Below are 11460 nucleotides of genomic sequence, written 5' to 3'. Positions count from 1 at the left end.
GGGGCGTGGCGGCCCGGGACCCGCGCGCTGCGCTCGGGAACTTGTAGTCCTCCATGGGCTCTTTGCAGCTCGGCGTGCCGAGTGAGAACTCCATCTCCCAGGAGGCATTGCAGTTAGCCGTCCAGCTCCGACCCCGCCCCCGCCAGCGTTCAGGCCGGCTGGCCTTAAAGGGGACGCGGCCCGAGTGGCTGCTCGCGGGGTGGCCCCCGCCCCGGCTCCGCCCCGTTTCCCGCACCTCGCCCCTCCCCCCCCACTTCGTCCCGCAGCCCCGTGGCCGCGCCGCTGAGTTGGGCTCCCCTGTTCCAGACTTGTGCAGAGCGGGTGGAGAGGTTGGGCTTTTCAGTGGAAGCAGCATCCCTGCCGTCTGGGACCTGGCGGAGGGCGTCCCCACTCCGGGGGAAGCAAAGGACCCGCCCTGACCTAGCCTGGACCAGCCTGGTCCTGCCCGGCCTGAGCGCCCCGCCCAGGAGCTGACTCTGAGGCAGGGGCCACTGGGGTTCCAGAGGTAAGGGGGCTGGGGCGTGTGTGTAGCTTGGGGGGAGGGAGTGTCTGCACCCAGATGGTTCGAGAGCCCGGACGCGCGCGTAGGGCTTTTAGAGTCCGGGGCTGGGAGGCGGGATGTCTAGGTGCATACTGGGCCTGGCTGTGTGACCTTGGGCGAGTACCTGCCCCTCTCTGGGCGCAATCTCCTTCATCAATTGTGTATATAGAGATACCGCCCCTGCCCCCGCCCCCCTCAGGGCTGAGGGCACCGGTGCCCAGTGTCATGAAGCTCGCCAGCCTTTCGTGGGGTCCGCAGCCCCAGTCTGGGCTGGGAGCGGGTGCACTGGTATAACTGGAAGGAGGGGTGGGGCCGAGCTGGGGTGCAAACTGGGGGGCCAAGAAGCCGCCTCTGCTTGGAATGGGCTTCTGCTATTCTCAGCATCCTCGGCCAGGGCGTACTCCCCCTACAAGAACCCTTGAGAACAAGAGACCTCGATGTGTCAGCCTGGTGCCCGCCCTTCCAGAAAGCCTGGGATGGGGGTGGGGACGCGGGCATCAGAGGTATGTGAGGGGTGGCCCCCATTGGGGCTGGGTTCCTGAGAAGCGAATATTTGCTCCCACCTTCTTCCCTTCTCCTCCTCAGTTCCCCTTCGGTGAAAGGGCAGTTGGGTTTTACTAGTAACCTTCCCCCACCCCACCTTTTTTTTTTTTTTTTTTCTTTCCTGGCGACAGTTTGGCCCAAAGGAGGGCCTCCCAGTAGTATGGCGAGGGGATCCTTCCCGGGGCTGCCTTGGGTAGAAGTTCAGTTAAAAAATACAGAGAGATGCTGCTGACTAGAGACCTGGGGGACGAGGGATGGAGGGACTTCTGGGTGTCAGGAGGGACAGCCTGGTCCTCCCCCCGCCCCCCACCCATCCCAGGCAGCCAGGCAGCTCCGGCACCCAGGGGAGTCAAAGGAGGCAGACTGGGTGTGAGGGTCAGAGAGGAAAGGAAATGGGCTCCTCATTGCTGGGGCTTGGAGGGGCTGCTGTGCTCTGGGGTGTGGAGAGATTGAGTGAGCCCTTGAAGCCCCCTCCCCTGTCCCATGAAATTCTGTGAACTTTTGACCTGAGGGTTAACCAGGAACAGGTTTGTTTGTTTGTTGTTTTCTTTTTCTTCAGCTTTGGTTGTTTGAGTCATTTCTAGAATAGCCCATCCAGTGACCTCTGTAGGGGCTTTCTTGGCTGATGTTTAAGATTCTCAGGGTGATGGATATGCAAGACCAGATCTGGGCAGATGAGGGGGCAGTGACTGGACCAAGGGTTAGGCCAGTCCCTGGAAGGTGCTTTTCTGATCATATCCTTGGTTTTATCTCATCTTGCTGTCACATGTCTCTAGATCACTTGGCACTCCTTCACCTCTGTGCCTGGTCCTGTGCTGGGCACTGGGCACAGATGGGGGACCAGACCTACTTCCTACCAAAGGAGATCCCGGCCTGGTGGGGGAGATGGGCATAGAATCAATCCAGTTACACTGCCCAGGGATGAGAGAAGCGAAGAGGGCCTTTGGAAGCCAAAGCCCAAAGATTGAGTTGCAGGGGGATTTGGAAAGGCTTCCCAGAGGAGGGGGCATGTGACCTGGGCATTGAAGGGTGAGTCAGAATTTGCCAGGAGAGAAGAGGAAGAAGCCCTTTCTCAGCAGAGAAAACTTCACCAAAGTGTTGAGCAGGAAAAAGCCCACTGCTCAAATTCCTGTAGATTCACCACTAAATGGAGTTTGTCAAGTTCATCTCTCACCCTGCCCCTTTATTAGCTTAGTGTCACAGAAAGGACTTGAATGTCAGGCTCGGGAGTTTGGACCTTATTATCCTGAAGGGGCTGGGGGGCCTTGAGGGTTCTGAGCAGGGGCATGGCAGGATGGAGTTTATTGTCTAATGAGGTAATCTGATGATATTTGCAGGGTGTGTCAGAAAGACCAGGGAGGGATGGGGAAGTCTGAGCTGGGGCCCAGGGAGGGGGTGAGGCAAGACATTGGAGCTGTCCACACACACACACACACACACACACACACACACACACACACGGTGCTTTGGGGGTGATGGGTGATGGAGACTGAATATAGTCAGGCTCTACTATGCAGGAACAGAGACCTGTCAATATACAGTGGAAAGGTGGAGGGTCATTTGAGAGGGACAGTTAAAGGGATCTGAGCCTTCCAGGGGAGGGATCATGATTTTCCTGTGTGCTAACTGTGCGTCCTGGAGCGGGCTGGGTGTTGCTGGGACTCCCAGGCTGTCATGTCAGCAGTGAGAGATATCAGCCAAGGGTGTGGGGAGGAGCCGCAGCACTGGCTGGGAAAGGCTAAGGGGTGGGCAGGTGATCATCTCCCATTCTGGGGTTCAGAGGCTCTGAGAGGTGGAAAAACACCAGCATTGATGGTTGTGACCACAGTGGGGGTAGTGGCTGGACTAGATTTCAAGCCTGGACTCTGTACTCCTACAGGACACATGTCTCTAGTGGAGGATGGATTGAGGAGCGGAAAAAGGAGATAGATTAAGAGGCTTCTGCACTAGTCCAGGCCAGAGGTAAAGAGGAGCTGATCTTGGGTGGGGCTGGAGCTCAGGGGAGAGAGTGGAAATGATGAGTTGGCTTCGAGGGCTAATGGATGAAATTCCTTGTAGAATCCGCTGGATCAGGAGTATGTGTCTCCTCGTCTTCTTCCCTGACAGTGTCGGTTTTGCCTCTCAGTGCCAGATGTCCCAAGAATAGACTCTTACCTATTCTTATCTATTATCCGGCCCTTATCTTTTTTTTTTTTTTTTTTTTTTTGGCCACCGCCTTGTGGCTTGAGGGATCTCAGTTCCCCGACCAGGGATTAAACCTGGGCCATGGCAGGGAAAGCCCCGAGTCTTAACCACTAGACCACCAGGGAACTCCCTGCCCTTATCTTTTTATATCTTGTCTCAACCTCATCAGTTGGAGGCTCAGAATGGTCCCCATTTTCCAGATGAGAAGGCTGAGGAGTCCTAGCAGGGACTCACCCAAGGTCACCTGGTGATTCTGAAAGCAGAGAACCTGAGTCTCCTGCTTTAACGCAGGCTCTTCTGAGGGAGGACAGGGCTGCTGTTTGCTGCTGCACTTGGCATGGGGCAGCTGTCTCCTGGGTCAGAGCCAGTGTCGACAGGCCATATCCTCATCCAGAGCCTAGAAGGAAGGGTAACCCACCCTCCCCCGAGGAGCGCTGGGGGTCTGCTTCTTCCTCCCCTAGAGAGGATGAGTGCCGGTTCTAATCCCACCCTGCCAAGGCCGTGTCTTTCTCCCTTGTTGATCCTCGGCTTCCCCATCCATGCCGTAGGGAGAGCAGGCGTTGTTCTGCCTCCCTTCCGTGGCCTGGGATGGGTCAGGTGAGGTCCACGCCTCTAAAAACCCCTTTGCATGAATGCATCCAGGATATTACTGAGTGGGTTTGTTGGTGACCATGGTGACAGCTGACCTCAAACTGCCTGTGTGGGAGTGGGGGCAGATAGGCAGGGCTTGCTGGAGTGGTCAGGCCACAGACTGCAGAGAGGCTGCAGGGCTGGCCTTGGAGATCAGAGCCCTCACAGAATGGCTCCACTGACCAAGATCCCAGCTGCCAGGCACAGACCACCTTATGTGATAGGTATCAGGTAGAATGATAGGAATTGCCAGCATCTGATCCCTCACTTTGATGTGGTTCAGCCTGATATCATTTATCCCCATTTTACAGAAAAGAGGCTCACGATATTATGTGCTCAAGGTCACACAATGAGTTGCAGGACTAAATGGGATTTACTCCAGGTCACATTAGAATGCAGGACTCCTCATTCCTAGTCTGATTTTCTTTCCATTTCCAGAGCCTTCCTTAGCCCCAGAACTCCATTTCTGCCCGCCCCCAGGTCCTCTTCCTCCACACATGATGTCAATATCTCATCGATTAGGATTTCTCCTGGGTCGCCTGAGTACCAGGGTTTCTTGGCATCCTGGGTTGAAAGCATATTAAGTCCACTAGCCTGGAGGGCAGGGGTAGGGGTTTGGAGGATGGTCTGCAAGGCACTGCCCAGGAAAGAGTAGGTCAGGGCTGAAGGCAGACCCATTTTTAAAGACACTTTTAAAGACCTTTTGGGAGTATGCCTTGTTTCGGCACTCTTTACCAATGTGTGTGTCTCCACCACCGGACTGACTGGGAGCTCCGAAGAGCAAGGACTTTGCTTCTAAAGCAAAGGGGACTGACACTTTCTGAGCACTTCTTGTGCCCAGCCTTTATATTTGTCTTCACATCAGCCCTGCGGGTTGGAAATAGAGGCTCAGAGAGCATAAGTAAGCTGGATGGTAAGCAGAATGCATCCCGGTTGAATCTCAAAGAATAGAGTCTAACACCATTCCAAGCTTGGGGTGGGCCCTGGGCATATGAACTTGTCCTAAGTGCTCAGGTGATTCTGAGGCAACCAGGCCAGCATTCAGGAACCACTGATCTGTGCCCTGGCTACACCATCTAACCTTACTCTGCAGTGACTGGCATAGAAAATGCCAGCCATTGAGAAATAAGCCTGGTCCCTGCCCCAAGGAGCTCACAGCCTGGTGAGAGAGAGAGAAACAAATGTGCCCATTGCATTGTAACACAGGCAGTAATGGAGGTTTGGTCTCAGTGGAGAGCTAGGACAGAGAAGGGAGCGTCTTCATAGGGCCTGGCACATATTTGGGGTCCCACAGTATCTGTGGTTTTGCATAAAAGTTTCTGGCCCATCATCTAGGAAATTTCTAGCTTGTCTTCACACCTACTCCAGGTCTTAACAATAGAGTAGTTTTCACTGAGACAATAAGTTTAATTAAACACTTAGCGTATACTGAACCTTATATTGGGTCCTGCTTAGTGTGGGATTATACAAAGAAGCAAAGAAGTGGTCCTGCCTTTTAGGAGCTGAACCTGTGGGAACCAGCATGAGAATCAGGAATCAAAGTGGGTCAGCTTGGGATGAAGTCTTCCAGAAAACAGCTAAAATGGAGTGGAAGGGCAGAGGGAAGTATATTATGGCTCAGAGGAATAAGGTAACAGTAACTCACACCACACTCTGCTTATTCAACAAATGCCTACTGTGTGCCAGGCACTGTGCGAGGTGCTGGGGATACTGTGGTGAACAAAACCTGAGTTGGTTCCTGCCCTCAGGAACCTATATAGTATAGTGGAGGAGGATGACCCCAATCAAGTAATCATGATAAGTGCTATAAAGGAGGACAGGATGCTCTGAAATTGTTAACAGGGGCGTTTGACCCATACAGGGAGGTCAGACAGGCCTTCTGTGTGGAAGAAGTTTGAGCTGAGCTCTGCAGGGTGAGCCAAGCAAGGAGGGGAGGGAAAAGCGAGTGCAAAAGCCCGGGGCAGGGAGGACATAGTGAGCCCACAGTGAGGGGCTGGTGTGGGCTGAGGCTTGGGAGGTGACAGGGCCTGCCTGTGCAGGGTTGAGCACAGAGATGAGATGATCTGCCTTAGTGGAGGAGATTCGGACCCGTACAACCCCGCACTATGTGATCCCAGCTGCAATGGAGGAAGAGGCCACAGGTGGCTGTAGGAGTCCAGATGAGGGATGAATTCATGCCTGAAGTCCAGGGAGGTTCTCATTAAGGATTGGGTGTTTGAAGTGGGCTTTAAAGGAAAGTAGGACTTTGCCTGGTTGTATGAATGTGTGTTAGTGGTGGAGGTCTTGGGAGATAGGATGTTTCAGGCAAAAGGCACAACAAACACAAAGAGGAAAAGGGTAGGTCATTTGAGAAAGAGCAAGAAGCTGATAGGGGGCAGAATAAAGTGCACCAGGGAGCTCTGGAAGCCCTGTCAACCCTCCCTTTCTGAAGGTGTGATTTGTGTGTGTGCACGGCTCATCTTCCCACATGACATGGCTTGGCCAAGACCCTGGACAGCAGCTTCTAGATCCAGCTCTTACCTGCCTCACCAAGAACTGACGAGGTCCCCAGGGAGGCCTGAGGAGAGAGGGGCAAAGGGGTGGAGGAGGGGGAAGGCTCAGGTGTTGGCTTTGTGAGATGAAAGGCGCTCATCAGCAATAACTACAAACCACTGGGGCTTATTATTAAGCCAGGCATTGTGCTTCACCTCATCACGTCACCTCCGGGGGAGGTAGGTATCCTTGCCCCATTTCACAGATGGGGCACTGAGGCCCAGAAAGGTTGAGCTGCTCGCCCCCAAGCCTCAGCACGCAGGGGACCACGTGGGGGATCGGTCCTGTCGGGCAGAGTGTGACCCTGCTCCCTGTCCCCTGCAGCGTGGCCGCCATGGACAAGATCTTGGAGGCGGTGGTGACGTCATCATACCCCGCGAGCGTGAAGCAAGGGCTGGTGCGTCGCGTGCTGGAGGCGGCGCGGCAGCCGCTGGAGCGGGAGCAGTGCCTGGCGCTGCTGGCGCTGGGCACACGCCTCTACGTGAGCGGCGCCGACGAGCTGCCCCGCCGCGTGGGCTGCCAGCTGCTGCACGTGGCCGGCCGCCACCACCCAGAAGTCTTCGCCGAATTTTTCAGCGCGCGCCGCGTGCTGCGCCTGCTGCAGGGGGGCGCCGGGCCGCCGGGCGCCCGCGCGCTGGCCTGCGTGCAGCTCGGCCTGCAGCTGTTGCCCGAGGGGCCCTCGGCCGATGAGGTGTTCGCGCTGCTGCGGCGCGAGGTGCTGCGCGCCGTGTGCGAGCGCCCGGGGCCCGCGGCCTGTGCGCAGGTGGCGCGGCTGCTGGCGCGGCACCCACGCTGCGTCCCCGACGGCCCTCACCGCCTGCTCTTCTGCCAGCAGCTTGTGCGCTGCCTCGGCCGCTTCCGCTGCCCAGCCGACGGCGAGGAGGGCGCCGTGGAGTTCCTGGAGCAGGCCCAGCAGGTGAGCGGGCTCCTGGCGCAGCTGTGGCGCGCGCAGCCCGCCGCCATCCTGCCCTGCCTCAAGGAGCTGTTCGCCGTCATCTCCTGCACAGGTACGTGTGCGGTCGGGGCGGGCGGGGCCCGTGCGTGCGGAGTCTCCTGTGTGGCGTGCCCACCTGGTGGTGTGGCGTGTGCATGCTAGTGCACAGGTGTGTGTTTGTGGGGGGGTGGGGGGGTGCTGTTCCTTCGTTTAGTTAGCAGGCCCCTCCTGAGCTCCTGCCGGGTGGGGGGCTCCTATCCTGTGGTGCCTGCTGGGCATGCAGAGAGCAGGGTACCCAGATCAGTCGGGCCTGGAGGAGGACCAGGGGGCTGAGACAACAGGATGTGGGGTGGTCATCATGCCCTTTGGGTCAGGTGGGTTTCGTAGAAGTGATGACTTTTGAGTCAGGCCTTGAGAGCTGGGCAGCATCAGGCAGCAGGGGTAAGGTACTCAGGGCAGGCAGAGGGTAAGGTCTGGAGACGTGATAGAACCTATATGTGTCAACTGAGTTGTAAATCTTGGCCCCCCGTTGACAACTGTGGAAATTGGACTGTAGTTTAAATGACTGAAATAAAATCTGTGCCTTCCCTGATTATGGGGCTGTTCAGGGGAAAGGAAGGGAATGCACCTGGCAGGAGGAAGAACCAAGGCCAAGTGTATAAGGACCTAGGTCTTTATACAACTGGACAACAAATTTTGATAACTAAATTTTTTTTTCATCTCTGTTGGGTTCCACCTGGAATGTCCTCCCTCCCGCCGAGTCACATAGCCCTCCTACCTGTTCTTGCCAGCTCCAGTGTTACCCCATCTAAGGGCCTTGCCTATACATGCACAGCTGGGGGTTAGTGCTTTTTTCTTTGCCCAGCACAGGGCCAAAGCAGTGCCAGTGAAGGTTTGTTGAGTGAATGAGCTAAGATGAGATCAGAGGCTGGGATGCTATAGGAGGTGAGCAGGTGGCCCTGATGTGCTCTTTGCAGAGGCTCCCTAGTTCCTTGGCAGCATGAAGGACATGGGGTGATAGGGGAGGTGTGGGGTCCACTTGTCCTGCAAAGCTCAGCCCTGGCACCTGTTCCAGAGGAAGAGCCACCATCTAGCGCCCTGGCCAGTGTGGTCCAGCACCTCCCATTGGAGCTCATGGATGGTGTCGTCCGGAACCTCAGCAATGATGACAGTGTGACCGACTCCCAGATGCTGACTGCCATCAGCAGGTGGGCTGAGGGACGAGTGGTGGTCAGGTCTCTCTCTCCCCCAGAAGCCCCTTCCACTGGGTGGGATTGCTGGGTTAGATATAGTGTCAGAGGGCCCAGGCCCTCACGCTTGTTCATTCATCCATCCTTCTTTGAGCCCTTCCTGCGCCTGGCCCCAGGCTGGATGTGTAAGACACAGAGAGCCTTGCCCTAGTGATGCTCTCAGGCTGGGTACCAACTCTGTGACCCTGGACAAGTCAGTGAACTCTCTGAGCTTCAGTTCTCCCTTCTGTAATAGCAGAGGTGGTATAAGAAGTTGTCAGGTTTCCACAGGGTCAATGATAGGAGGTAAAATTACTTTAATGAAGTGCTTTCTGAGTTTGGCAAGTATGATAAACAGAGTTTGGGTGCTTTTCAGCTCACAGAGCTCTTGCACATCCCCCACCTCATTTGAACATCATTGCACCTGTGATCTAGCCACATCTGCCTGGCCAGTGATCCCCGAATATGACACCTACTCTCCTGCCTGCAGGCCTTTGGCTCTGCAGACCCCATCCACCTGGCATCCCCCCTCCCCCTGCCATTCTTTCCATATAAGTGTGCAGATCCACTGTCTCCATTGGGCCTTCCTGGATTCCTTGTCTTCAGTAGGTAAGAGTGTAGGCTCTAGAGATAAGCTGCCTGAGTTCAAATCCTGGCTCTCCCACTTCTTGCCTGTGTGACTCTGGGCAAGTTACTCAACCCCTCTATGCCTCAGCTTCCTCATCCATAATTTGTAGTATAATTGAACTCATCTTACAGGTTTGTTGTGAGGATTGAATTAGATAAAATGAGATATTCCATGTATAGTGCATAGAACAGTGTGATGGTAGCTATTATTACCATAATTACTACTATTTCCTTTGCTCTCTATTGTTCTCTTTATAGCCTAGTCTACTGAATATAAAAATAATGATACTAGTGACGTTTTCCTGAGCAATTACTGTGTGGCAGCTTCATGCTCAGTGCATGCAGGCATTATCCTGAGGGGGTCAGAAGGGTTAATACATGTAAGGCAGATGGAGCAGTGCTTGGTACAGAGTGAATATGACATAAATGTTAGCTGTTGTTATCTCTTTTAACTCATATAACAAACCTGTGAGGTAGGTATTATCCCCATTTGACAGAGGAAGAAACTGAGGCTAGAGAGAGTAACTGACTTGCTCCAGGTCACAAGCAAGGGTTTGCTGGAGCCAGAGCTTCCAGCCTGGGGGCTTCCAGCCTACTCCTCCTGCCACTGGGCCCCACAGTCCAGACAGAGGCAGCCAAAAGCCCTGTTCTGCCACTGCAACTCACTGTGTATGGGGTGAGGTTTGGGGTACTGAGAGGGCCTGGTTCCCCTTCTGCTGGGCTGGGAGCCCCAGTCTCTGCCAGGTGCCTGTGCTGGGCATATTTGCAGTTCCCAGAGGTGTCCTGTTCATCCCACGGATCCCAGGGCTGCCCTGTGTAGGTGTGAGTCAGTGTGGGGGGATCTCAGGTCATTATGGCTGGTCCCTGGGCTGCCCCCTCCCAGGCATTTGGGCCTCCCCGGTCCTTGTGTCACTGTCACTCCCCTCACCAGGATGATCGACTGGGTGTCCTGGCCCCTGGGGAAGAACATTGACAAGTGGATCATTGCACTGCTGAAAGGCCTGGCCGCTGTTAAGAAGTTCAGCATCTTGATCGAGGTGTCACTCGCCAAAATTGAGAAGGTTGGTGGGCCCCTGTCCTAGCCCCGGCTTCTGGCCTTTCCTGCTAGTCTCTTGCCAGGGGCAATGCACGTGGGCTCCCACCGAAGCTCGCTGTGACCTGGGACAATTCACTGCTTCTCTCTGGGCTTCAGGTTTCCACTTGTCTCTGGGCTTCAGGTTTCCCTCATTCATTCTTCTGACTCTTCATTCAAGTGTGTGTGTCTGTCACTTTTGTCCGTCCATCCTTCCATCCATCAGATATCTAACTGTCTTGCTGTCTCACCACCCATCCATCCACCCAGGTCTGTGAGCACCTCCGTGTTCTTACTCCCACATGGGTCTGCTGCTTTAACTCTGGCATCTCTGGCCCCCTTTCAGGCCTATGGCTACACTTGGCCTTGGGTGGCCCAGGCCTGGGGAACTCCTGACCAGAGGCTTTCTTCCAGGTTTTCTCCAAGCTTCTGTATCCCATTGTCCGGGGAGCCGCCTTGTCTGTCCTCAAGTACATGCTCCTGACCTTCCAGCACTCCCATGAGGCCTTCCACCTGGTAAGGGCCCCTGCGTGTTGCCCCGAGGATGGCCGGTCCTGCATCCTCCACGGGTCTGGCTGGAGGCCAGACATGCTGTCTCTGTTGGGGCTTAAGGGGTTGGGGCTTGAAGCCCAAGACCTCCAAGTCCTGGACGTTAGGACTGGAGGAGACTTGAGACCCAATTTTACAGATAGAAAACTGAGGCCAAAGAATGGGTGTGACCTCCCCATGGGCCCCGAGTAGAGTGACAGGCCTAGAATGATGGCAGCTGTGTTACTTGGGTGCCAGCTGTGTGGCAGGCACAGTGCTAAAGACAGTCCACATGTTCATTCATTTTACTCCCGGAGTAGCCCCAAAGGGAGGTTCTATCATTTTCCCCATTTTTCAGCTGAAGAAACTGCAGTTTGGAGAGATTAGGTTGCATGTCCCAGGTAACAGCTGGTGAGCGGTACAAGGAAGATTCCAGCTGGGTTGGTCTGACTCCTGATCCGGTGTCCTTCCTAGCTTCTCATGGTCCTTGGTCACTGCAGAAACTTTATGCTTCCTGATTTGTGCAGTGGGAAAAGCACAGAACCAGGGATTGGGGTTATGTGGGGTAGAGTCCCAGCTCTGTCATTTACTAGATGAGGTGACCTCGGGCCAGGCATTTACCTCTCAGGGCCTGGGTTGG

At 55.1% G+C, this 11460-nt stretch overlaps 1 protein-coding gene across 1 annotated transcript in view; it reads left to right on the top strand.

The window, feature by feature from the left end:
* Positions 1-210: 210 nt before the first annotated feature.
* The window catches only part of USP35 (ubiquitin specific peptidase 35), a 71688-nt gene continuing 60438 nt past the window's right edge, over positions 211-11460 (top strand). The window contains exons 1-5 of the mRNA XM_068556803.1: positions 211-505; positions 6755-7437; positions 8440-8572; positions 10152-10281; positions 10707-10808. Coding sequence (XP_068412904.1) covers positions 6765-7437; positions 8440-8572; positions 10152-10281; positions 10707-10808 — 1038 coding nt within the window. The 5' untranslated portion in view covers positions 211-505; positions 6755-6764. The remainder of the gene's footprint in view (positions 506-6754; positions 7438-8439; positions 8573-10151; positions 10282-10706; positions 10809-11460) is intronic.

The sequence above is a fragment of the Eschrichtius robustus genome, chromosome 11, assembly GCF_028021215.1.
Source record: "Eschrichtius robustus isolate mEscRob2 chromosome 11, mEscRob2.pri, whole genome shotgun sequence".
In the NCBI taxonomy this organism is placed as follows: domain Eukaryota; kingdom Metazoa; phylum Chordata; class Mammalia; order Artiodactyla; family Eschrichtiidae; genus Eschrichtius; species Eschrichtius robustus.
The sequence above is the reverse complement of the archived record's forward strand: the minus strand, read 5'-3'. Positions and strand labels throughout refer to the sequence as shown.